A 27041-nucleotide genomic window follows, 5' to 3' on the forward strand; every position below is an offset into this window, starting at 1 on the left:
AGGTCCCATGGACAGATTTCAACAGGTCCCATGGACTTATGTACCTTCAGGTTCCTCAGATGGTCTTCAGCCTGATCTTCTCCTACAGTGGGTAGTTCCATATTCTCGTAGCCCCTGTTTTCACCACTGCCGCTTCGGCGGTATGATCAGAGCCCTCGCCAGGAAAGACAGAGACAAAAATGTCATTCAGTACTTCAGCCCTCTCCATATCCCAGGTGACCAGGTCTCCTGTTTCCTTATGGAGAGGGCCCACATCTTCCCTAGTCTTGCCTTTATCTCTGACACACTTATAGAAATTTTTCTTGTTGTCCTTGATGTCTCTGGCCAGATTTAATTCTATCTGTGCTTTAGCTTGCCTAATCTGGTTCCTGGCCACTCAGACAGTTTTTCTTTTTTCCTTCCAGTCTACCTGTCCTTGCTTCCACCCTCTGTGGGCCTCCTTTTTGCTTTTGAGCTTGTCCAGGAGCTCCTTGTTCATCCATGCAGGCCTCCTGGCTTTTTTGCCTGACTTCTTTCTTGGGCTACACTGCTCCTGAGCTTGGAGGAGGTGATCCTTGAATGCTAACCAGCTTCCTTGAGCCCCTCTCCCATCCAGTGCTTCATCCCATGTTACCTGCCAAGCAGGTCCCTCAAGAGGCCAAAGTCTGCTCTCCTGAAGTCCAGGGTAGCAAGCTTGCTGCGCACCCTCCTCACTGCCCTAAGGATTTTGAATTCTACCAATTCATGGTAAACTACCCTTGAGCTTGATAACATGTACCACCTTACTCTTCTCAACACAAAACTATCTGAAATAGTTCAAGTGTGATTAACTGGATGTACGATTAACTAAATGCAAAAGCATTTTCTGTTTTCTCCACCAGCACTAAACTATGTCTCCCAAGTATACAATTTGAAATTCTAAAACAGATACCAACATAAATCTGAAGAACCATCAGATCAAGAAAAATACATTTGAGCCCTGTTTTGTTCTGAAAGGAATCAAAGAAGGCTTACATTAACTGAAGGTAAAAAGAAATACTATGCAAGTTGGAGTAAACAGCACTACTGTAGGTTTGAACACATCTTTGGAAATGCTTTTCTCCAGCTGATGTAAAGTCTTCAACTGAAATAGTATGTGGAACAGTAGTTTCAGTAATGCTGAATATTTTCTTGTAAAAATGATATTAGCATAGTAACACAAACAATCCTTACGACACTTTGGGAAATACATCACATTAGGTACTCTGCTTTATTTTCTCAAGGACTACTTATCTATGTAACACCCAAGGTTAATTAGGAGCTCTGCTTTTCAGCAAGAACAGACGATGTCTAAGAAGCTGAAACAGAGGTATGATCCTACCCCAGCGCAAAAGTTAAAATTGCTAGTAGCAGAACCATGATATTGTATCATCTCCAAGCACTCAGACAAAATGAATACTGGAGCATGGAAAAATCACTACCAGAAGGAAAGAAAAGGTTACTGGAATCTGCTCTTAAGAGAAGGACATTCCTAGCAGGCACATCCTCTTAGGCTGAAGATATGTGCGCCCTATACTGCTGACAGTCCTTCCATTACCTTGAAGTGTCCAGAGTCTACCGCTTCTTCAAATCAGCCAGCAGGACTAGTCACAAGAACATCCCCTAGCCCATTTTGGACAAAGGTTCTGGGGTAAATAGAAGCCTACTATTTAAAGCTGTTTAAGCTAACTCAATACAGATTTTTAAACAGATTAGGAACTGATTATATAGAAGCTTACCAGCACATCTAGAGAGACATGTCTTCTAGCAAGAAAGCAGAGCCTGCCTTTCCCACATGGATGACTCAGTGACACTGAGAATTCAGACAGGGTGGAACTGAATTAAGGCATTTACTATTCTGCACACTTACCTAATTAAACATAGCATTTAATCCTGTGCAGTATGGGAATTATACACTGCTGGGTTTGAGGGAAGATGTGAAACAGACATAGACAGACACGGCATAACAGACACAGGTACATAACCCTGTGAGATTACACGTGGAAACACTTGGAAATTGCCCGGGATCAGGATTTAAAGATAGATGACATCAAAAGTTGAGGTAAAATAGAAACCTGAGTCTTAGTAGTAGATGACTATTAAGTAACACTGTGACATAAGTTCAATTATCATTGGGGATTTAAAAACAAATGAAAAAAGCTTAGTTTTAAAAGTTACGTTGCTTGTTGCATTAAAATGTATGTATTCATCCTAGATCACCAAAAAATCCTGTTGTTTATCTCAAGAAGACTCCTTTTTTACCAAAGAGTTTTCAGGATATAATGGTGTTTCTAAAATAAAAAGAAATCAAAAAGTAACCACATTTTTCCTCATTTCCTAGGAAAGGTAAATAACAGGAACACACTACAATAATAATCATCATCATAACAACAAAGCCATGTAACCTAAGTAAAGAGGTGGGTTTGGTTTTGTGTAATAGTTTTCTATATTGATGATGTTTCAGTAGTTCAATAAAGGTTGAACATCATCGCTGATGGTTCAGAATGCATTCAGTTCACATGATAGGGAAAGGTGGATCCTCATTTTCCTCATGATATCTGCTAAGTAGAGAGCAGCAGCACTACAAATGCGTTCAATTTTCCTGAGGAAAGCCCGCAAAACCTTTAAGAACAAAATGAGGAAAATAAGGGGATATTAAAATTCATTGATGTGACTCAGATTCCATCTCATGATATTCACGTTCAATATTTAATGATTCAACACACACGAAAGCATTTGGGACATATCTGAATCAGCAAATTACTAAGCCCCAAAGACATGAAAACGCTGAGACTCACACTTAATCGGTGAAAAGTCCAGCTTTGTTTGAAGGCTGGCATACTTTATATCCGAACCAATCTTTTTCCTTACTGCTGGGACAAGACTAGTCTCAAGTGTCAACAAGTTCTTGATACCTGATCAGTTATATCCCACTAGACTATTTTGGGGACATTCAAGGATAGAAGATCAGGAATCACAAGCAAAGTCACAAGAACCCATAGCATTGCAGAGTAACAGCTTAAAAGTGACTAAACACAGATATGCTTAATGGTCTACCCTAATGCAGTTAATGGAAGCAATCCAACAGGAAGGCAGCTACAGGGAAAAAATATTAAAAAAATAAATACAAGAGAGAGATCTAAAGTGATCTCCCACATCACAGCCTCATCCTGAAATACAAATCCAGTACACGCAGTACACAACTTGTTTTTGCAGCAAGAGACAGCCTTCATGTATCCAAAGCTCGTTACTACAAGATCAAGGTGCAACTTAACTATGAAGCTGTCTGAAACACTCAGTATCAAGACAGAGGCAGTTATTTACAAAGCAAATACATTCTTTGTAAAAAGATTGTCTTTAAAAGCATACAATGTAAATTCAATGAAATATTGCAATCAAAAATGAAAAGATATTTAAAGTGCACACAAATCTTTACAGACTCCAGCTGTTCGCATGAGAAGACTGAGACTCCAGAGGATGTAAAGCAAATACATTTGCATCCTAAGACTGAATATAATTCAAATAATATAATTATACATGCAAAGCCTTGTGACTACAATATGCTTACATACACTCGTACTTCTTGGCGACCCTTAACATACATGATTAATGTTCAGTGCACAGATATTACATATAAGGCTAATCACTTAAAAAACAAAAGGACAAGTATGTTTGCATAATTCAGCCCACGTCAAGCAAAGCTGACAAAACTGCAGACAACTTAAAAGGCTTCTTGAATTTCTGAAGGACAGAAACTCAACAATCTGAAATGGTTGTACCAATTTTTTATCATTTCCTCCAAGTTCCACTTAGGCTGGATGCATTTGTATACAACGCCAGAAATCCCTCTTCCATTAGTGTTTTTATGCTGGATGTCAAGATACAACAGCAGCACCAAAGTTGGTGATTTAGAAAACTAAAACATCAAAACTCACTAAGTAAGTTTATTGATAACAATATCTGATCTAGATAGTACTATAAAAATAGAAAAAAAACAAAACCCCAAAAACGAGTGTCATCAAAGTAGTCCCACCAAAGAATATAATGATGTGACCTGTAAGGGTCCACAGTTTTTCACAAATTGATGTCAGTACATAAAAACCAGAAGTTGTACTTCTATCAATCCCCAACATCCTAAAAACTAACATTGGAAATTATTCTCTTATTTTAGGACAGAGTGACAGAAGGCACCGAGTAATGCCAGATCCTGCATATCTTTTTTTTTTTTTTTTTTTTAAAGAAAATATACTAACGTGATTGTCAACACTTCATCACTGAGTAGGAGCAAGATGGGACAACACTGAGGAGACAGAAGCAGTAACACAAACCATAACAATTAAACCATAAAACACACATGCAAGATGTAAGTGAGAAAAGGTCAATGATATTGTTAACTACAAGCAAAGATTCTTGAGATAGTACCAAAACAGGCAACTAAATTTACATCGTGTAGCGCTACATGGCTGAACCACTTGCAGATCCAACTGGCTCCTGCACCTCCACTTCCATAGCTCAGTTAGTCTACGAGTGAAATAATCCCAAAGATAACAGAAGGCTGATTAGACTGAAATTACAATTTAAGTATTCGACACTCAGACACCTGAAATACTCATCCAACCTTAATCCTGCCTCCCAGCTCATATCTCTTTCTGGTTTTCTGGTACGTACCAAATTATAACCAGCCAGCTTTTCTTTATTTGTTGCCTTGTCCAGATGATTCTGCTATACCATGTTTTTACTTTCCTTTACTGATAGCGTGATACTTTCTACAAATTATTCTATTAAAACATCTGAAATGGGTGTCTTTATTATCTCAGTTGACTTACTTGGAACTAGGAAAAAAAAAAATCATTAATCTTTATGTATAGGATCACCCCTAACGTTTTTTAAAAAAGCTGTTTTATACACACGCATTGTGTCTTTCTATTCTCTGGCACTAATTTAAATGAGACGGTATCAGGGAATTCATTTTCGACATAGTCTCTTCATTAAACTCCTCCAAATTCAATTTGTTATCAACAGGTCTCAATGACACATTGCTCTTTTGATTGCCCATCTGTAATTTTTTAAGGACTATAGTTGCTAAGTCTTGCTTTTATTAACAGGGGGAAAAAAAACCCCACAACATACCTAGTTTAAGGCAATACCTGATCATCGTATTATCTTGTGTTTTTTACAATTAAAAAGTAACATTCTTGTTCTGCAATGCTCTTATACTCTTAAGCTTTTCTATAGAACCACTGAAAATCCAATGACTATAGCAAATTTCCTGCCTGACATGTATTAGATTGAGCACAATAAATATGTTTGGTTTTGTTTCAAAGATGTATTTTCCTCTAATTCATTCATTACACTGTAAACTTCAATTCTGACTCTGCCTATTTCTATTATTTGGAAAACATCAATAATGAAAAAAATTTGGGGAGTTCAACTCTATCTTGCTTAAATCTTCAGTTTCACAAAATATTTGGTGTGTGCCAGAATATATCACTACAGAGCTGGTTTTCTGGGCACACACAAAGTGCAGTGGAAGAGGCTGCACATCAGGAAGCTACACTGTTTGCATTAAAACAGCAGTCAATCATTTGTGTCCTCGTAATCAGACAACCAGGTAAATTTATAATGGTCCTTTTTCAAGCAGCAATTAATTTGCTAGAGTTGTAGAAGGAAAAACAACATAAAACACCTCTACCAATTCCGGGTTTTAGCTGTGACAGATGAGTGTTTTTAATCCACACTGGCAAAGAAAAATTAATGCCAGAGGTTTAGGACATGAAATGTAACAGTGCACCTGAAAATAACTAAACATCAGAAGTATTATGGAAAGAATTGAAGAAGAAAGGCTGATTAAATACTCTGTGACTATCTCCAAGTCTGCAAGAGCACCAACTACAAAGCTGATAATTTTAAAGCTGTCTGACCCTTCTTACTCTGCATTATTTTCAACGAGTAAGATACCACGTGTTGAAATATAGCTGGAGCAAAAATTGGGGAAAATAACACACATCTTTCTAGTTGTTCTCCCTAACATTCAAATTTCCATCTCTGTTGCTTTTCCTTGGACAAACAAACAAGTAAAAGCCAGCAGAGAGAATGAAAGTTCTCAGCATTTTATAGAATTAATTTCACTCTCGCACCCTGGGCAACGTATTTTAGGAAGAACTAAATGTTCAACAGCAATATCCAACTCTACCTACATTCAATGATCCACTACTAGTTTTATAAACTAATAAGGTAATGAATGTAACACCGCCAATATCACTTTTCCACACATGTAACACCTATCCTTGCCTATCCTGTTTTTCAACCCTACCTATGAACAGGGCAATTAACCTACTTCAAAACTGTAATTAGTTTGGTTTTGCTATGGTTCATCTTGGTAGAGGGGGCGCTACTGACACCTGATCAGTTTAGTAAATTCTCCCATTTCCTAGCTACATAATAATATATTTACAGTTCTCTTTTTAGCAACAGCTATTGAAACTTTACAAAATTTCACCACAATGAATCTAACTACTGGTTTTCTTACAGTTTATTTATCAATTTCAAACCTTTCCCAAATCTTAAAAAACAGAATGAGAAAAATATAGCATTAAAAAGGTCACACCCTCACAAAAAATTGCCCTAAGATATGAAGCAGTCTTTAAGGACGAGGGAGGGGAAGCTCAAGAGACAGCATCACACAACACTATCTCCAAGAAATCTGGAAAGATTCAAGGAAATAAGATGTTCTAATATAGTGTGTGAACAAGGATGTCAGTGATTAGGGAAAATTGACTTATTTTGCTTCCATTGTATCAAGCACCACAACTTCTGACAATCACTCTGATCCAAGAAACAGAAGCAGTTCCCCTCTGCAAACTATTTTAGACTAATAGATTTCCTCTGGATAACCTGCTATGCCAGTTAACAACAACAAAAAAGTCTTCAGTCTTCCTCCTGGCTAAACAGAGCCATCCTCAGCAGCATGACCCTTCACAGAAAAGCAAATACATCTGTCACATTAAATACTTTAGAGGAATTACGGACTCACGTCTTTCTTGCAAGAAAACCATGCTGCCATCTCTCTAGTCAAATTATTATATGCTATACTTCATCCACATACAGGCCTTTATTGTGATGGCACTGAACACTTTACCTGCTATCAGAACTGATATATTCATTAGTCACTGAAATATTGCTACAATGATACAAAATTGCAACAAAGATTCAGGGATTCTTGAGAAAGTATCATGACTGAATAATTACATTTGCCAGTTTCAAAGCAGAATTTAAATTGGACACTACAGTTTACTATTAATGTTTTTCTGCGTAAAAGGCACTGTGATGTTTTTAACAACTGAAAGTAGTCTGAAACTCAGTTTCCACCCATGATCCAGCAGCAGGATTCATCCCACTAGCATTAGACTAAGAGGATGCCCAAACACAATCAAAAGAAAGAGCTTTACTGACGGTCTCCCTGAGGCTTGGCTTTCTCTGGAGACTTCAGATACAAGCACTGTCTGAAATTGAGACTAATTAGGCTACAAATTCTGAAGAAAATGTAGCTAACAGATACACTGATAAGACCCACATTTTCCCTCTATCCTGACAGTGGGAATTCTTACCAAATGATAACATCTGGAAGACACATCCCAGGTACATATATATTGCCCCACCTCCACGAGACTTTCCTCTGGAACCCTGACCAGAACTGGCTAGGTTTCAGAGTAATTATTTAGCAATCTTGAAAAATCAGACAGTGTTTTGCAAGAACATAATTCCAGGAGGGAACTATCTGCATGGGAAGGTACAGTATGATGCACAGATCCTTCCTGGAGCAGCTGTTTTCAAAAACTGAAAGAGGCTATAAATAGAGTACCACTTGATTGACAGTTCACATGAAACTAAAACACAGAGTAAATAGGAAACAGTAGTTAGTTCTCAGATGTCTTCCTTCAACACACAGTCACCTTCAATATTCCCCATCTTTTACACTGTAGCATAACGCCACCATTCAAATGAATGGTTCACTCTATGCAGGTATCATTCATACATACACATCTTCCTTCCAACACATTGTGCACTGCATTGTTAGTTATGGACTTGCCATGAGGTTTCTCCTTTGATTTGCTGGTTGAAAGAGAGCAGCAGACAACAAAGACAACAAATAACAGATTTTATTTTGTACTAGTATCCATAGTTGTTTTGACAAATTTACCGAAAAAAACACACTCAAGCAAAAACCCCAAATAAACAACAAAAAAAGGCAAAAAAAGGACAAGGGCAATGCCTCGAGTCTCCCTATACTATTACTAAGTCAAAATGAAACGCGTGACCTGCATTTGTTCTGTCTGTCAGCCTGTTGAAACAGTATAAAAAAAGTATACATAGGTTGAAACCTTACTTCCCATTCAGGCTAGATCAGCAATGACCAACAATCAATGTCACCCATCTCTCTTCACTGCCATCTCAATCTGTGTCCAAACAATGAAGCTCCTACATGCTGAACTGCTGAAGTCTGAAAGATAAAAGACCCATATATACACTAAACTGCACATAAAAAGGGACAACAACAGGCCTGTCATCTGGTAAATGCAATCACATCTGACTAGCAGCAAAATTAGTGGGTCTATTAAGGCAAAAAATGCCTTTTTGAATACAAGCGTGATGGCTCACCAATACAAGCGCACCATGTACCAACTCCAGAATGCGATTCAAATTTCTGCAGCAGCTTACAGCCTTTCCTTAAAGTCAGAAGTCAGTAAGGACTGAGCAACTCTTACCACCACCAATGCAGATCTCACCATCAATTAAGAGGGAAGCCTGTCCCAAGTCCTATTTTCTCAAGGCTATAAAGTTACAGAACATGTTCAAGTTAAATGAAAAACAGTAAATATGAGACCTCAACCTAGTCACCAGAGGGATTTTGTTTTTAACTAGAGTTATGCACATTTTATTGGAACAGTGTCCAGAAAAGAGATCTTAATAAATTTAGGAGGATGATTTCTACTGATCAAATCTTAATACTTCAACTGTCAGGCACACAATCACGTAAAAGCAAAAAAAAAAAAAAAAAACCAAAATAAAACCAGCACCAAAATCCAAGTCTTGTGGTGTTTCTTCAAAATGTACACACTACAGTCCTCATTTTAACATTGAGCTTTTTGGCTCCAATTAGAACAGGCAAAAAAAAAAAAAAATAAAAAAATTCTTAAGCATACAATTAGAAGGATATCCATGTTTGATCACTAAAAGTTAGGAAAATCCTCAGCTAAGACTTGGCCAAGCACAGCTGTAAAGACATAACAAAAGTCAAAAGCAGTCAGACCATTAGTTTTTCACCCTTTTTTAATTTTAGGATGTCAAAAATTTTTTCCAAAGGACTTACGTGCACGTAAGCGGTATACACACATACACCCTTCTCCATACTAGGGTGAAACCTACCGGGAAGAGCCTTGCTTTTGTCAATTACCTTTCGTGGATTACTGAGTGCTCGGGGACCACAAACAGAAAACTACTTGGTAATGTGATATGCCACCTTAAATTCCAGCAGGAAACCAAATGAAAACCAATACTAACCACAGTCAGAAATGCCTAGGAGGTACCAAAAGATACGCTTTTTACAGCGTTGTGAATAAGTTCCCCCTCGAGTACTGAACGTTTCCACTCAGAAGCAGGAATTATTTTGCCACACAAGCACAAAGGAATGTGCTTGCGACCAATAAGCCATCCTCCCTGGAGAGCCACCCACCCCAAATCAGAGGTGTCGTTATGATATAAGCAACGGACCGCCACACCTCCAAAAACACGTGAATAAATATTTTTTAAAAATATTTTTGGGGGAAGGGGGAGATGCAGAACGCACGCAGCCTGCGCCATCACAAAGGAGAGCAAGTTCTTTTACACTAAAGAAATACCTTCGCCGCCCCCCGCGCCCGCCCCCCCCCCGAAGCCTCGTAAACTGAAACTAGCGCTATTTTTAACTTACGGCACTCAGAAAGTGGAAATAACTGGCGTCGCGTATGAAAGAAGACAGCAGCCAGAAGCTGAAGGCGAAGCGTATTCAGAGAAACACCACACCATTCCCCCCCGCCCCCCCCCCACCCCAATCCCAACGCCAACCCCAGCCCCCGATGGCTGCAGAGCACTTGTGAACACAAAGACACGCCGAACGAGCCGGCACCGAACACCTTCGAGTGGCTCCGTCCTTCCAAAACACAGGAAAAAAACACCTAAAAGCCTCCCTTTCCCCCCACCCCGCAGAACAATCGGGCCGTTATCCCCGTATTAACGTGCAGATTTTTATTCCCTCCTCCCCGCCCCCCCCGCAATCTTTTAGAGGCTCAGGGACGGTAAATCCGTAGCCGGGGCATATAAACCGCGGCTCCCGGTCTATTTTGAGCCGCCGCCGCCGCCGCCATCCGCCACCGCCCCGCCGCTCAACTTCCCGTCTGGATCTTCCCCCCTCATGCAACAGTTCCTTCAGGCAGGGAGACGGGGGCCCTCCGCGCCCTCAGGGGGGGTCCGGTGCCCTTCGGGCCCCGGACCCCCCCTGAGGGCGCGGAGGGCTGGGGAGGAAGCGGGGGGGCACGGGGAACTTCGGAGCGCGGGTGGGGAGCGGCGGTTGGAAGGGGGGCCCGGCCCCTTCCCCACCTCGGGGCGGAGAGCGGGGAGACACAACACCTCGGGGCTGGGGGGGGGGTGGGGGGGTTAAGAACGACTCGACGGCGCCCGCCTCGCCCGCCCGCCGCGCCCTTACCCAGGTAGTGCCTCCGCAGCAGGCCGGGCTCCTCCAGCCCCAGGCTCCGCTTCCGCACGTCCCACAGCAGGTGGGGGCAGTGCCCGCGGGACATGCTCCCGCGCGGGATGAGGCGGGGGAGGAGAGGGAAGGGGTGCCCCGGGCGCTCCGCTGGTAACGGCCGCCCCGCGCGATCACCATGGAAACCAGCCGCCCGCCCGGCCGCTCGCACACCCGCTTCGCGACGAGGCGCCGACCGGGGAGGGAGCGAGCGGGCGAGCGAGCGGCGGGGCCGGCGGCGGCTCCGCGCCCCGCCCCCCCGGGCACGGAGCCCCGCCCCCTCCCCCCGCCACGCGCCACGCCCCCCGCCGCGCGGGAGGGGGCGCCGCGCTGCGAGACCGCCGGCCGTCTCGCGCGAGCTGGTTCACGGCGCCTCGGGGGACGCCCCCCGACGTCGCGTAGCCGACGGGTGACGCCAACGCGCTCGCCTCCTCCGGCCAAACCGGGCTCTCGAGCCATAGCGCGCTGAAGCTACCAGGTGGCCATCTTGGGTTCGGGCCCATAGCCGCGGGCCAGGGTTTCCCCGCGGCGGCCATCTTGCATGGGAGGGCGAAGCGGCGCCGGCGGCCATCTTTGAGCCGGGCTCCTGTGCCCTTCCCGAAGGCGCTGCCGGGGTGCCTCCTCCGCGGCTGTCCTCACGAGGCCGGCGACGGGCCGCCTTAACCAATAGTGCCGCGCCAACCCCCTCCGCCCCGCCCTGCCTGTTGCCGAGGCCGCCAATCAGCGGGCGGGGAGCGGCACCTCCTCCCCCCGGCGCGGGGTGACGGGTAGGCGGGGCTCGCTGGAAGGACGGCGGGTCGCGGAGGGACGGAGTTGCCGGTATCCGCTCGCCCGCCGCCCCGCCGCCGCCGGGCCCCTCGCGTCCCCCCGCCATGGCGGCCGCTGTCGCGGGGCTCCGCGCCTCCTATCACCGCCTGCTCGACCGCATCGAGCTGATGCTGCCGCCGCGGTTCCGGCCCTTTTACAACCACCCGGCAGGTAAACGGGGCCTGTAACGGCCGCCGCGCGGGGAGCTGAGGGCTGACGGGTCATCTTGTCCCCCCACGGTTGGGTCTAAGCGGGGGGAGCCGGCGGGGGTGGCAGAGCGCTGGGCGACGGGGTCCGCCGGGTCCGGGGGCGGGGGGTGGGGTGCGCTGAGGGGAGGGCGTCCTCCTTGAGGGGGTGGGAGGGCGGAATCGGGGCCGCAAGGTCGCCCCTCCGTGACCGTGATTCTGGCGCGGGGGATGCCGCCGGAGAGCGGGCTCGTTAAAGGAAAGCTGCCTTTATTTGGAAAGAATAAAAAAAAAAAAAAAAAAAAAAATCCAGCCACGATGGTAATTGTTCCTGCCGGCCCCTGCGGTGCACGAGTGCAGCTGAGCGTCCCCGCCGCCTTGCTCCGCGGTTCGAACGCGGGCAGCGGCCGGGCTACGCGGGCCTCATCCAGGGGCTGCCGTGGCTCCCAAAGGGGCCCGAAGGCTTCAGCGGTCGCTTCTTTTCAAATGGGTGGGCTGAAAAAACAGTGGGGACCGCTGCAAGGATTTCTCATCTTAAAGCGCTCTGTGGTTTAAGCCCAGCTGCTGTTTGATTCGTTTTCTTTCTGCCGAATCCGGTGCTCCTACCGAAGGCAACTCGTGCCCTTTATGAACCCACGGCCGTAGCTGAAGTGCTCCTGTGGGAATGGAAGGGCTCGAGTTTCCCTGAAATGAACTACCCTTACCTGACCTACAGCTTACCTTTACTTGAGCAAATATGGGGGTTTTTGTGTTACTAGGGAGAAACTCCTTGTAAAATGAGTGCTATTTACGTGATGTTTGTCATGTCAACAAAGCGCATCGGGTAGTTAAAAAGAGTGCTTGATAACATCCTGAAATTCCATAGGCTGCTGTTCCCACAGTTTTGTTTCAGTGGGATATGCATCCTTGACTCTTCACCTACCTGCAGTATGCACTGTGAAAATGGACTTTAGTCAGTTGTTCCATCCTCCTATAGCGCTTCTCTCTTGAAATCAAAGTTGTTGTTTTAAAGAAATCACAATTTCAAAAAAAATCACAAATTCACAAAGAGTGAAAACTGCAGTTATCAAAATGTCTGAATTGTACTGAATTCACTAGACATATATATATATATATTTAACGTGAATGTAACTTTTGTTTATAAAGAGTCAATGTGCCCAGCACTTCCATTATAAAGGTGCCAAGCCTTTGAGTGCTGCATTCATCCTGGGTGAAACATGGCAGCTTGCAATTGCTTTTATTGAATACAAGGCATGGTGAGCAATGCGAACATCGATGTTCGTTCTTTATCAGAACTGTAGTACTAATTGAAAAAGGCTTTGGAGGTTCTCTTGCAGTGCTTTTCACTTCACGGAACTGCCTATGGGACACTTCTGTTCAGCGTCATAATGTTGAAAGTAATAAAAAAATATCCGGTTTTTAGGGACTCTGTGTATGTATGTATACATACATATATATATATATGCCATAATCTATACTGATGGCTTAAGTGAGAAGAGCCACAGAGCAAGCAGGTATCGAAACGGAGCCTCTGCCACTTCTGTTTCAACCTTGAATGTCTTGAAGGTGGGTCTGTGAGAAAGTTATGCAATAGATGTCACTCTGACTGCAGAATAAGTTGGTTAATAATGTAAGGCTCACATTTTGTCTCTGGCAATATCTAAGTTTCTAGTCTAGTTTAGGAATATAAGTGTCATTATCATGAAATTATAAATCACTTGTAAGAAATGAAGAACAACGCTTACTTCTTTTCTGACACACAAAAAAAGAAGCTTCCAGTAAAATAATTGATGCCTGGTCTGAAAAGCTCTTTCTTTGGCTGGTGTTGCATAGAGCAAGGCTGCTGAAGGACAACAAAGAGCCTGGGGTACAGCACACCAACTCTTCTGGCTGCCACAGAGCAGGGAACATGGCTCTTGGCAGCCACGGGAAGTGTGGGCTGAGCGTGTACTCCCTCTCCTTTGGCTTCTTTGGTTCACTTTGCCTGGTTAAACTAAACTCTCCAGGACAAAGACTTCTTACATTTAATAGAAGTCATAAATTCTATAAACTGGTCGCAGATGTGATATCCAAATTATTAACTGCAGTTTGAAACTCGATCGCTCTCACAAGCAGTGTGGGTCTAAGAGAGCTTTATGCAAAGCTGCCAAGCCAGTTTTTGTTGCATTCTGTGCTGCAGTTGCCCTGCCCTTTTATAGGGTTTATTTGGCTTTAAGGTGATGGAGCAACTGATATTTATTAAGTTAGTCTTATCCCCCAAATTATGAGTTGTTTCACGGGTGCTTGCTGTAGAAACCTGATGTTTAATTTTTCCCAAGTCATAGTTTTAAACCTGAGGGTTCTTAAAACAGGGAGTATAAATAAATACTGCAAGGCCTTTTTAAGGCTGAATTGTTAGTGAAAAATTAGCTCGCATAAACACTAGGACTTTGGTTACTTGCTTGTTATCATTTATGTTTAGAAACTTTACTCATAATATGTAATGTATTACAGTGAAAAATTGGCATCATCTTGTGTGTTATCAGAATGCTGAGCAGTGGCCTAGCAAGATCTAAAACTTAATGTGTTTGATTATATTGGAGCCAGTGTCCTGATTGTCTCCCAATGCAGTGGATTGATATTTTGGGTCATGGTCTCTCTTTTAAGACTTCAAGCAGTAGTCCTACATTGATGGTTTCTGGCGTGGTTGGCAGTCTGCATGTTGTATATGTGTCATTACAGTACTTTGTTTTAACCAAGCAGTTGCCATTTTAGTACTGTTGTAAGATACGTGTATTTGTAAGAGATGTTTTCCCCCCAGATCCCCTCCCATTGACTTTTCTCCCTTCCTTCTGTAGATGTGCACCTCTTCCTCCATAATCCTCCTTTGCCTGTTGGTAGATTATTGGGGTGTGGGGCTGATTGGGTGGGAAGCATTGTTTCTACTAGAAATACATGGTTGTCCAGAGGTGCAGATTAAAGGTGAATGAGGACACTCTCTTAGTGGCATTAACTGCTACTTACGTTCACGATTTCTACTCTCATTTTAACTGTGTAATGCTGCTGTGCAGCATGTCTTCTGTAGCATCAGAAATCGCTGTGATTTGAGAAGGGAGGGAGGGACTGACTTGTTACAGTACCAGTAATAAAATATTTTGGGGTTTTAGGTTACAAGATTCAGTTCACAAAGATTTCACCTACTAATTATGCTGGTCCAGCTGTAGAGTAGCTTTTAATCATTATATAGAAACTGTCTTCACTATTCCTAGGCCTTATCCTAACTCTCTTCATTATAAATGCATTTTGCCTGCTCTAGTGTCTTCGGTTGCTTAAAAACTGAAATACAAAATCCTACTCGTCTCTTGCAGAAATGGGTGGACTGATTACACCATTGACGGCTGATGCACTGAGCTGATGAACTAAGAGTATTAGCTGATAGAGCTTAGCTCGTGCAGTGGTAGAAACTGTGCTAATATACACAATTCAATATTTAAAAAATATAAAACCACCACACTTACTGTGGGTATTACAATAGCCACATCTCACTGAGTAATTTAACTTCTTTTCTTTTTTCCCCCCTTCTTCCTCAGGTCCCAAAACAGTGTTTTTCTGGGCACCTATTATGAAATGGGTAAGTATAATATGCCAGCTGGTGTCTTGATGTCAGTCAGAGGGCAATCTGCAGCAACCCGTTGAGCAAGCAGTCATTTCCCAGCACATATCTGAGCCTACAGAAAGATTTAATACCAAGGCTCTAATTTTTAACATAGAGGGAAGAATAAAATGAGCCATAATAACATATAGCACAACATGCAGGGGAAGTACGCTTTGTGGAAAAATTGTACTCTTCACTTAAAGTTTCACAAAAGCTTTCTCTTGTGAAACACTTACTGTTGCGCAAGGTAGGCGTGAGCTAGCATATAATTCAAAACTCTTAAAGCAGGTATTTCTTCTGAGATTGATGGATTTGAAGAATATTTTAAGGAAGCTAATTCCTAAGCCTCAAAGTTTCGAAGGCAGGTTTAAGCATGTCAGAGTGCAAGGTAATCTTGAGAAAACACAAGCAGCCACTGCTAAAAAAGTGCCTAAAAAAGAAAAAAGGCAACTGCCATTTTGGCTATCGGTAGCTGTCTGCTTCCTGTGCAGTTCTGCTTCCCACTTGGTTACACCCCTTAGCTATCTTTGTGCAGATGAAGTATATACCTGCTCCCAATTCACTGTACTCCTCCTAGTAGTTGTATTGGTACAGTTAAAATAAATAAGCTCTAAAATTGTAAAGCTGTTTGATCTCCCTGTTTGATAAAAATCAAGGATATAACCTGCTGTTCTTATTGACAGCTGGTTTGTAAGTTTGCCATCATGAATCCCAACTTTTTGCGGGCCACAGGAAACACGTTATGCTCTAAAATGTAGCTTGGTTTCCTTGTCAATCTGAAGTGGAGCTGCAGTAACTATGGTTAACTTTCCCCTTTCTCAGAGGCTCTCCCAGGCAACATGCTCTTGAGCCTGAGCACACGGGCAACTCTTCTGAGCAGGCTGCTGTCATCAGCTGCTGTAACAAAAGAGCTTACACACAGATGGTTTTTCTTTTGTGAACATGCAGGAGGACCTCTTTAAGCTCACAGTGAAGTTCTTCACTGGGAATTTAAAATTACTTTCCCCCTACATGGCAAAGGCGCATTTACTGCAGTTACCCAAGTGTGCTGAAAGTCTGTACCTTCGTGGCACCGCCGCAGCAACGTCAATCCCGTAAGTGAGGCAGCACACAGAAGTCTCCACCCTTGAAAACTGGTTTCTTGATGGGAGACAAAGGAGTCCTTGGTGGCAGTCAGTGAATTAAAAGCTTTAGGACACTTTTATTTGTGGGATTTGGGGGTTTTGGTGGGTTTTTTTTGTCAACTCTTGTAACATGAACATGAAATTGTCTTTCCAGTAGAGGGCAATAACACAACAAAACAAATCAAGCAGCATGTTTGCTAGTAATGTTGACAAGTAGATCAGCCAAGCTGTTCCTTACTTCACTTGGAATTTTTCTTCTTCTTTTACTGAAATTGTATTAAAAAAGAATCACTTTTACATCCTCAGATGAAGCTGAGTGAAGACTATATGGTGTCACGCCTGCATCTTTACTGGCAATATCTTATCCCAAGCTTTAGAAAGAAGGGCCTTGTTTAGATAATCTTCCACTTGTTGCATGAAAACCAATTTGGTTTTCAGCTGTTTTCTTAAGCAGCTGTGCTTAAATTAACTTTGTTTTTAAACTAATACAAAATTATCACTGCCTGGGATTTTATTGCAAGCCAGTTGCACCCTCCAATAACTGTGTTCTTACTCCTACCACAAGGGATTAGAAGTGGATGGTGTCTCCAAGAGTCTAATTACTGTGCTTATACAATGCATTCCATCTCTTGCATAATGGATATAGAATAAGCTCTGAGCTATGGAGCAACTTCCCCTTGTAAAGCATTTGATCTGTTACAGGAGGTCCCGGTACTGGACTGGTGCTCACTGGATTTCTCTTTACAGGGTTTGGTATGTGCTGGAATGGCTGATATGACCAGACCAGCAGAAAAGCTCAGCACAGCACAGTCTGCAGTGCTAATGGCCACAGGTAAAGCCAAAGTTACTCCATGCTTTTATGTAGCACCCTCTCTAAAACTGTACCCACTTCTTTCTGAATACTCCATCGGTACTAACCCACTTCTATAGAAAAGGCTTAACTATGATATGCTAGCTCTCACTATTGCTGTCGCATGATAATTCTAGGACAGACCTGTGCTTGCTATTAAATCTGGAAGAGCTCTGTGATTACGTAACAGTTTTCTACACGTGTCTTAATTTGGAATTGTCCAGAGCAAGTTGTTATGAGTTAGGATATGAGTTTCATCTCTTAAGTTACAATGATACCGCACATTCCTCCAAGTGACCTCTGTTGCTTCGGGTCAAGTAGTTCTGAAATCAGTCCAGGATATAGTGACTTTTTTAGAACAGACTTTACGGGATTAAACAATGGTAGGGTAATTACATGAACGTAACTGGAAAGAATTTCCATGTGTTAAAAGAACTTGGAAGCAGTGGTACACAGACTACTGTCTGCCGTGAATTTTCACACTGGCAGCAACAATATTCCATACTCTGGTGTTCTACCAGATCTTGTCACGGGGTGGGACTTGTGGCAGCTGAAGCTGAAAATCAAAATTACAGCCGCCACTTTCTTCCTTCTCCGGACTTTATTTTGATATCTGACACAGCGCTGTGCATTTTATATGATACGTAAACCGTTCTTCGCTGGTAGATTCTGTAATGTTTAAACTGTTGCAGCAAGTGGGACATACTACAGCAAAATGCCACTACCCTGCAACTGTGCTAGGGAATTAAGGTCTAGACTGCTGTAGAGTACAGAGGTTCTTTGTTTGATATTAAGACTATGATTGACCTTGTGGTCTAGTTATTTCAGAAAAATGCAATACATACCCATAGCTGTTTCACTGGCACTTGATGCGCTTTTAACTGAGAAACGGCTAGTTATAAGAAAAGCAGTTTTCTAACATGAAGCTGTAAAACTTGTTTACTTAAACTGCCCCATGATTCTGCCTCCAAACTTGGGGTAATGTCTGAATATTTCACTTTAAAGACTTAACATCTTTAAACTTTCCCGTTCATTCAACAGGCCTTATTTGGTCAAGATACTCTCTAGTTATTATTCCTAAAAACTGGAGTCTGTTTGCTGTGAACTTCTTTGTTGGCTGTGCTGGTGGCTCTCAACTCTTCCGAATATGGAGGTATGTATTAAGAAGGGCTACTCTACATGCTGTAGCTATTCACACCATCTAATCTTAACCAGGAGCTTAGAAATTCTGCCAGCCTCAATGTCAGTGCAACAGGCAAGAGGAACCGAACAATTCGTTAATTAAACACTGCAGAGCTTTTTTGCTACATTGTTAACTGTGACGGAAGCTTTAAATATTTTCAGTATAGCTAGAGAATGTTTTAAGGAATGATCTAGGTAAGCTGTAGTTTCTGGGTCTAAGGCGTTCTTTAGAAGCTGTAGGTCTGACTGACAAACAGCCTAGACTTTCTCCTGCTTGTAAGCTTTGCACTTGTGTCAGCTTTCACTGTTGAATCATGTCAGTTCCAGCTGGATCAAAGGGATCTTAAGCAGAGCAGCACTTCATTTTTTATTTTTTTAAATTATGTCTGGAGGGAAAATTTGGAGTTCTTTGGCTTCAGTACTGGTGAGGAATGAGGCAAACTTAGCAACTAATTTGGAACTTCTTACATGAACTAAACTGTCCTGTCCGAGTTTCCACCCTCAAGTCCGTTGTCATTTTAAACCTCCTCTACTGAACAGATTGTTAGGCAGACACTGTTTTTGTAACTGGTGTTCTATTCTTAGTCTGTGCTTTTATTTTTTTTTTTCCCTATAGGTATAATCAGGAGCTAAAAGCAAAACAACAAGAGCAGCTGCAGTAAAGAGATGCTTAACTCAACAGGTCAAATCCAACAACGCACAATCCCTTCCCCATGGGACCTAGCTTCACTAATTTTAATCTTTTTTTCCTCTGAGAAAATGAAAGAGGAGATTTAAATATCTAGAGAGCAGGTGTTTTCTAAGTGCAAATAACAAAGTATCTTCAAACATTTAAATAAAGTGCAACATTTTCAACTGAAGTAAAATTGTGTGTCTTATATTGTTTCTTTAAAAGAAACTGATTGTGGATTGTGCCTTGAATGAGTTGCTGGGCCCCACCTTATCTGACTCTGCTGAACTGTGCCGGGAGTGACACGGTACTGGTGACAGCCAGCCACAGCCTCAGACTGAAGTAATCTTCTTTCATGTCACGGTCAGCCCTGGGTGGGGTTTTACCATACTTTCAGTAAAACCAACAACAGTAGCATTTGCATTTCATGCCCTGATGCTCTTCCCTGGTAGTGTAAGGATAGTCATTTCAGCTTCACCTACGTCTATCTTTGTTTGTTTCCCAGCCACCACTGTTTTTAACAAGAGGAAGGCAAGCCAGTATGTGCCACTGGTGTTTTAGCTTCTGTTATCCTTTACAACTAGAAGCAGAAGATGGGTGTGTTTAAGTACCTGGTTCTTGTGAGTGTGAAAAATAAACAGCCAAAACTTCTCTTACTCGCTTTCAACCCCCTCCTGAAGTACATACAGATTTTCTGTGAAAGCGTGCCCTCAGGAAACACGTACATGTCAGTTCTCCACAGCTCTGGAGGCCGTGGTCTGCTCCCATCAGTGGCACATTTGTTTCTGAATAAACACTGAAGCCTTCCCTGAAAGTCAACATCTCTTCCCTACTTACTTTCCTGTAAAGAGGAAAAATGTGCCACTGTGAAATAAGTTCAGCGCAAAGGCTTTACATCACACTGCAAAAGCTCACCTGTTACTGAGAAATACAAGGCAATTGTGCTCGGAGCATGGCATCAATGAGCTTCCCTGGCGGGTTCTTGGTCCTCTTCCACCAAAGCTACGAGTCAGTACCAGAGCTCAGGAGAAACAGATAACTGTGAGACAGAGTAGCTTCTTCAGGATTCCGCTTTCACGAAAATGAAGACCTCAAATGCTGGAGTTTTAGAAAGGCCTCTTTCTAAGTCTCTCTCCACCCCTATTTTCCCTCAATCCCATTGGATTTATCACTCCAGCATGACATGGGTGGAGAGGAAAGGAAACCTTTAAACCATAGTTACAATATCTACAGCACCTTGTTGTGGCACAAATGTATGATGTTATATTATCCAGTGCAGAATATTTGTGCAGGATAGTTCAAGGAGAGCATTTTCCATTCTTCTAAGACACGCACCTGATAATCTGTCAGCTCCCTTTTTTCAGGGGCTGTCCTGCCATGCAGCTGTTTGTCCCCTATGTGTATTCTCTACACTTTCAGTTGCATTTCTTATTTCTCCTAGCTGAAGCGGTAATACAGGGTAACAGTTCTGATGGTGAACTCTCCAGCTGTGTTGTTCACTGAGCAGATGAAGACTGCAGTGACTGAAGACGACTGCCAGAAAGAGGGGTGGTGTATTTCAGTCCCCCCTCCCTTCCCAGTCCTTAACCAGATAAGACTCGTCCAGCAAACCAGTAATGGGAAAAAAAAAAAGTGTATTAAAATATTCACAAGATTACAATAGAAAACATGAAAGTCCATTCAAGAAAAAATATCCAAGATAACCGTTTCCAGATGAGTCTGTAAAAGCAAAAGCACTAACAGTTGGTACACCGGCTCTTCATGTAATGAGGCCATGCAATGCATATCTAGCTCCCTCACACAGATTATACACCCGTCTTACAGGTGTTTGTTCTCTTGCATACCTCCAAGACAGAGGTTTACAAAAGAAAAGTACCCAGTCTATGTTTCCAACTATGTTTACCACATAAAACCAGCTGGCATCGCAGGGAGACAGAAAAGATTGCACGGCACGCTGATCTCGAAAGGCGTTGAATTTAGAGTGAAAAAATACCTTTAAGTGAAAAGGTTTATTAGCTTTAGGGCAGTGAAGAGAAGCCTCAAGAAAAGTATAATTGCTGAGCACAGTTAATATGATTTTGAAGTCTCCCATATAAAAATGTCACCTAAATACTAGCACTGCAGGTGTGTGGCCACAGCCCAGAAGTCTTACCCACCTTCTCAGCTTTGAGGGTTTTAAAGAGAAAACATTTCCGTCACTTTTTACACAGTAAGAACATTTTGTATTTGAGGTCCTAGGTAGACACATTAGTAATGTAAAATTCCAAGACAAGATTTCAATACAGAGTGAAGGCATTTTGTTTATAAATCAAACAGCCCACACTTGACCTCAATGAATCCACCCTACAGCAATGCAGCTTCTAAGTTGCATGTACACATTTATTGCAGTTACAAGACAGATGGTTACCTAAGCAGTTCTCACAGGTTTAAAAAAAAAGTTAAAAACCTAATTCCAGCTCTTCTAGTCACAAACTGAAGTATCACTAAAGCTTTGAGAGAAAACAAAACCCTACGGGTCTCCAGTTACAAATGACACATCATTCAATTAGTTACAGGGACATATTTGCCACCCTGTGATGGCTCTTAATGCCATTTCACAACCATGCTGACCATCTCCCTCACAGAACAACTGCTGAAGTCAAAAGGGGCAATGGACATTTGAAGTACTGAGTACTGCAACCAACTTACTTACTTAGATTGATACTTTAGAATTATTTGTAATCCTCTTCTCAAAATTCATTTCTGGTAACCAAAAATAAGGAAGAATACAGCCACTGTTAGTAAAAAGCCAAAAACCTTTCCACTTGGCTCCACTTGGTTAGAAGATGAATGATGCCATTCATACCCCTGGCTCTAGGGGGTGCCAGCTGGCTTGGCTGCCAGAGCCCAGGCGAACCAAAACCGCGCTCCTACAATGGGTAGGCGGCCACTTTTACCCATGAAAGACTTCCAACCCCCCCCCCCCACCTCCGCTGAGAAATAGATTTCAGATTGATCTCCGTTTTGTTCGCATGATGAATAAAAAAAGAACTTATTGCAAGTCTTTTACATCACACAAGCCTTCCCCAGCTCCGCTATCTGAGAACGATGACCCACGAACAGTTTTAGTCATTTGCCTCCGGAGAGAGAGGCTGCCTACCCCTCAGCCGTGCTGCAGCAAGCCTGCGGGCCACACAGCACTTCTTTTTAAAAACAGATGGTCATAGAAGAGCTAGCAGCAGTACTACAACAGGACCAGGACAACACACTTAGTGTTCCTCAAAGTCCAAGCTGTTCCTTTCCACCTGCAAAGAACAGCATCAGAGAATTAAAAGAATAGCAGTGGAGCAGAGTTAAACTTCTGGTCACCATAACATCAGGATGGGATGACCTCGTCTGACTCTAATCTCTGCTTGCTACCCATCAAGGAAGTAGAAGTCCTCTGGCTCCTGAGACTTTACCGAGTAAGCCAACTTAGCATCAGTCCCTTCTCATCAGCACAGGTTATTGTATGATTAAACAAGCTAAAATAATCCGAGGGACAGAAAGTTCACGTGTTGTCTCACATTGCCTCAAGTTCTTTTGACTTCAGCCTGAATAAGTAACTTAATAGCTACAGTGTTCATGTTTCCATGAAAAAAAAAAAAAAGGAGAATTCAACAGCCTTCACACTGGAGAGGGATTCAGACCGATTTCTGCTATTCCTAGGAGAAGGGACTTTTGTTTTTCTAAAAAGATGTTCAGCATTTTTAAAAAATACTTCCAAGTTCATTCTGCCTTCACAAAAAGGATCCAAGCAGCCTTGCAATGAGCCTCCTCAGCAGCATAGGCAATATGAACATACCTGTAGCTAAATAAAAGCAATGGAAGGAGAGGTTTTCCTAAAGTTAGTTAGCACCAACCACATCAGTGTGTTTCCTAATGTTAGCACCAGCCAGATCAGCACATCTCCAAAAGTTAGCACCAGATCAGTATGTTTCCTGAAGTCAGCACCAAACAGATTAGAGTGTTTCTTAAAGTTAGCACTAGATCAGCGCGTTTCTTAAAGTCAGCACCAGATCAGGATTGTGCTCAGATTCTCCAGTATATTCCAGCAGGAAAAGAAACAAACACTAGTAGCAGATTTCAGAGCCAAGAACAGCCCTATCTTCTCATAGCAGCAAGTTTTTGATCACTACATTCATCACATTTCTCCTTCTTACTCTAAAACGTCTGGGGAGAAGGATGGTGATGCACAGGGATGAACACAGGCAAATCAAAATCAAGCTTCTCCATCAGCCATGTCAAAAGCGTTCCTTTCTTACTAAGTGTAAAACAAATGTTGGGAAGTAACAGCTTAGCAGATAGATAAGGAAAGCAGCACCAGCAGGGTTCATCCCGATCTTAATGAGGCTTCTAACGAAGGCAAGTGTTGTCAGGAAACCAGCGCAGTTTGATCCCGATGAAAGAATATAATGTCGGCATGCCCAACTTCATTGGGGGAAAGAAAACACTGTACAGAAAATAGTTATTAGAGTTGCATTGTCATAATTAAAGGATTACCTAATGTGGTTCTGAAAGGGTCTGCCACAGGCCCAAAACTACTTTTTATTTACTTGATGTTACAGTGGAATGTAGGCTTAAATTTGCAAATATCAAGCCAGGAGTGTTGCAAGCTCACTGGAGGACAGGATGAGAATTCAAAGGAAGCCTTCAACTGGCAAATTGAAGATGAGGTCTGAAAAAGCCATAACATCATTTCAGTAGAGACAAACTTGCAGATAATACAAAACCAGGAGGAGCTGCTGGCACACCAGATGGTTCCGCTGCCATTCGGAGGGAGCTGGACAGGCTGGAGAATTGGGCTAAGAGGAATTTCATGAAGTTCAAGAAGGAGAAATGCAAAGTCCTGCACCTAGGGAGGAACAACCCCATGCACCAGTACATGCTGGGGGCTGCCTGGCTGGAAAGCAGCTTTACAGAAAAGCCCTGTGCGGGTCCAGGCTGAACATGAGCCAGCAGTGTGCCCTTGCTGCAAAGAAGGTAAATGGTATCCTGGGCTGCATTAGGCAAAGTATTGCGAGCAGGTCACGGGAGGTGATCCTTCCCCTTTAGTCAGCACTGGTGAGGCCACACCTGGACTACTGAGTCCAGTTCTGGGCTCTCCAGTACAAGAGAGATATGGACTTCCTGGACCAAGTTCAGTGCAGGGTGCAAAGTTGATAAAGGAACTGGGGTATCTTTCATCTGAGGAAAGGCTGAGAGCTGGAACTGTTAAGCCTGAAGAAGAGAAGGCTTGGGGGGGATCTTGTCAATGCACATAAATCCTCAATGGGAGGGAATGAAGAGCACTACTCTTCTCAGTAGTGTTCACTGGAAGGACAAGAGGCAACAGACAGAAGTTAAAAAAAATGAAATTCCACCTGAACATAAGGAAGTACTTTTTGTACAGAGATGTAGAGTTTCCATCCACGGAGATACTCAAAACCCAATGGGACACATTGCTGGGCAACCTGCTCCAGCTGACCCTGCTTGAGGAGGGAGGGTTTGGACTACGTGATCTCCAGACGTCCCTTTCAACCTCAACCATTCTGTGACTGATTCTGTGAAATCTCCTTCTCTGGAGATAACTCAAAACCTGCCTGGCTGCGTTCCTGTCCAGCATGCTCTAGGTGAACCAGCTTTGGCAGGGGGGTTGGACTAGATGATCTCCAAAGGCCCCTTCCAACCCCTACCATTCTGTGAAATAAACTGAACCCTTAGGAAATGGGTAAGAATCAGAGAGACGGGGTTATGGCAGAACCAGACTGAAAATTTCTTGCTGCTACAAAGAAGCCAATACCACATTAGGATGTACAAAACAGAAATCCTTCTACTATAGGCTACTTTGAGAAGACCTCAGCTGGAATGCCACTTCTAGTTTTGAGCACCAGATTTCAGGATGCAAATGGGTCAGCTAAAGAAAGATCCTCTTCATCAGAAGAGAGTGATCAGAGATCCTTAACAACCTACGAGGAGTTTAATCTAGAAACAAGAAGCTGGGAAATCATATTCAAGTAGTAGACTTGCAGAGAGGAAGGAAATAAACTGCCTTCCGCATCCTCTGTGCAAATACAGGTTACACAAAAAAACCACACATTAAAAAAACAAAAGAGTGAAACCCTAGATTTCCTTCAGAGGTTATTCAGCCTCCACTACAGGCATTTAAGAACAGATAAAGCATTGCTAAGGAAGTGACAGTGGTATAATGGAGCCATGGGAGAGAAGTGAGGGAGTACTACAGCTTCCAGATCCCTTAGAGCCCTTTTTCATGCTTATATGAAGTGACAGAGCTTCAAGGAAGAAACATTTCATTCAAAGGTTCAACAGAGTCTGAGGCAACCACCTACAGCTATAGATTCCTTTAACTCACTAGCTCTTAAGTTTTCACAGGTAAACTACCATTTCACAAAGTTCATTAGTTCAACGCTATCCCTGTACCTTAAAGGACTAAGCTTGAATAGATGGGCTCAATACAGAAGTAAAGAGTTCTGTGACCTGTGTTACACAGGTCAGGTAGGCCTAAACATTTCCTTCACTTACACTGCTAAGACATACATTTCTGACAGCCAGGAGTCACAATTCGGCCTTACAAGACCAAGCGAGAGTGTCTAGTTTATACGAGAAGGCAGCTTGCACTGGGAATCTGACCAAGGAAAGATGAATACCCTGTATGCATAAAGAACTCTGTGAATATAAAGAAGATATCCTCTCTATATTCGGCTCAACAAAAGAAATTAGGCCCTATAAGCAAAAAAAGAATCTCCAGGTCAATCTAGAATCTTCAGGCATCTTCCAGTTTCTCCATTAATAATCAAGATAAAAATATTTTTAAAATGTGATGCGAGTTTCCACTTTCTCTCTCATCACACAAGATACTAAAAAGAATATTGGCAATTTATAAGCAAAATTCTTACCGCATTTCAACATGCAACATTGGTCTCACTTCTGTACGATTAAATAGACTATTTACACACAATACATATATATCTTTCCCTCTGTATGCACATGCATTGGTCCTAGCCTAGGCATCAAAGGCCACATGTGAGTTCTCTGGGTCAAATCTTGTTCAAGCAATTCCAGTCTGAATGCATGTTTTCCTTCGGATAGCTTAGGATCTCATCTCAGTTCTTCCGAATATCAGCATAGACCACAGACTCTGACTTGTTAATCTTGTCGCTGTGCTGTCCTCCGGAGTGATCTAACTGCGCATAAATGACTGGGCCCTGTGAACAAAATAAGAAAGCACAATCAGTATTTTTCAGAAAGGGCCATATTGCCCCTCACTTCCGCAGGGGCTGCAGCAAGACCAAAGCTAAAGCAAGACCACAGAGCTTTTATGACTGCTAACAGCACTTTGAAGCAGGTGGAATGAAGCCTCACCTACAAACGAGCTCTAGTCTGCCACCTTTCTCCTATCAGGAGCATGCCAAACAGCACCACTTCCTCCCTTTAATACTGTTACAGCTGCTTGCTTCTCACAAAAAGCAAAATCTAGAATCTTTTGTTCCAAAAAGCAGCAATTCTTACATGCTGTGGAGCAAAGACACATGGCTTAGTGAGATGCATGCCAGATTTCATGTTTTTCAAGAGGAACTGTACTACAGATTTACCAGTAGACAGCAGAGTATGCTTCCCACACTGCCACTCAAGTCCTGTAAATCCCAGCACAGCTGTACCACCTGGATAACGAGGGAGAGAACAAACCTGCAGCCCCCTTATGACACCGGTCACTGCCCCAGCAAGTGACGGGATCAAGAGCTGCACAGCAGCGAGCCAGAAAACACTGAAACGGTGCAGTAATGCAGAATTCTT

General features: G+C 42.9%; 3 protein-coding genes across 14 annotated transcripts in view; 1 reads left to right on the forward strand and 2 right to left on the reverse strand.

The window, feature by feature from the left end:
- DCAF6 (DDB1 and CUL4 associated factor 6) overlaps positions 1-11044 on the reverse strand; it is a 104154-nt gene extending 93110 nt beyond the window's left edge. For 3 of the 9 annotated variants that reach the window (XM_074598033.1, XM_074598006.1, XM_074597998.1), the window contains exon 1: positions 10739-11038. In XM_074598033.1, the coding sequence (XP_074454134.1) occupies positions 10739-10832 (94 nt within the window). In that variant the 5' untranslated portion in view covers positions 10833-11038. Of the gene's footprint in view, positions 1-44; positions 150-10738 lie in introns of those variants that run through there. The other 6 variants (XM_074598043.1, XM_074598025.1, XM_074598016.1 and 3 more) reach the window with 3 other exon arrangements.
- Positions 11045-11087: 43 nt separating this feature from the next.
- MPC2 (mitochondrial pyruvate carrier 2) lies at positions 11088-19425 on the forward strand. The gene is made up of 5 exons (XM_074598125.1): positions 11088-11755; positions 15339-15379; positions 17275-17359; positions 18419-18530; positions 19176-19425. The coding sequence occupies exons 1-5, from the start codon at positions 11650-11652 to the stop codon at positions 19219-19221; spliced, it is 390 nt and encodes a 129-aa protein (XP_074454226.1). The 5' UTR covers positions 11088-11649; the 3' UTR covers positions 19222-19425.
- A 1418-nt stretch (positions 19426-20843) lies between these two features.
- Positions 20844-27041, reverse strand: part of MPZL1 (myelin protein zero like 1) — a 48771-nt gene continuing 42573 nt past the window's right edge. For 2 of the 4 annotated variants that reach the window (XM_074598113.1, XM_074598100.1), the window contains one exon: positions 20844-26452. In XM_074598113.1, coding sequence (XP_074454214.1) covers positions 26351-26452 — 102 coding nt within the window. In that variant the 3' untranslated portion in view covers positions 20844-26350. Of the gene's footprint in view, positions 26453-26839; positions 26909-27041 lie in introns of all 4 variants that reach the window. The other 2 variants (XM_074598089.1, XR_012588763.1) reach the window with 2 other exon arrangements.

This window comes from Larus michahellis, chromosome 1 (assembly GCF_964199755.1).
Source record: "Larus michahellis chromosome 1, bLarMic1.1, whole genome shotgun sequence".
In the NCBI taxonomy this organism is placed as follows: Eukaryota; Metazoa; Chordata; class Aves; order Charadriiformes; family Laridae; genus Larus; species Larus michahellis.

Bases quoted from the DNA above. Each gene is read 5' to 3' on its own strand.
- MPC2 (XM_074598125.1), top strand. From the start codon at position 11,650: ATGGCGGCCGCTGTCGCGGGGCTCCGCGCCTCCTATCACCGCCTGCTC. The intron at 15,380-17,274 runs GTAAGTATAATA...TTCTCTTTACAG, and splicing joins GGGCACCTATTATGAAATGG to GGTTTGGTATGTGCTGGAAT. The intron at 18,531-19,175 runs GTATGTATTAAG...TTTTCCCTATAG, and splicing joins CAACTCTTCCGAATATGGAG to GTATAATCAGGAGCTAAAAG.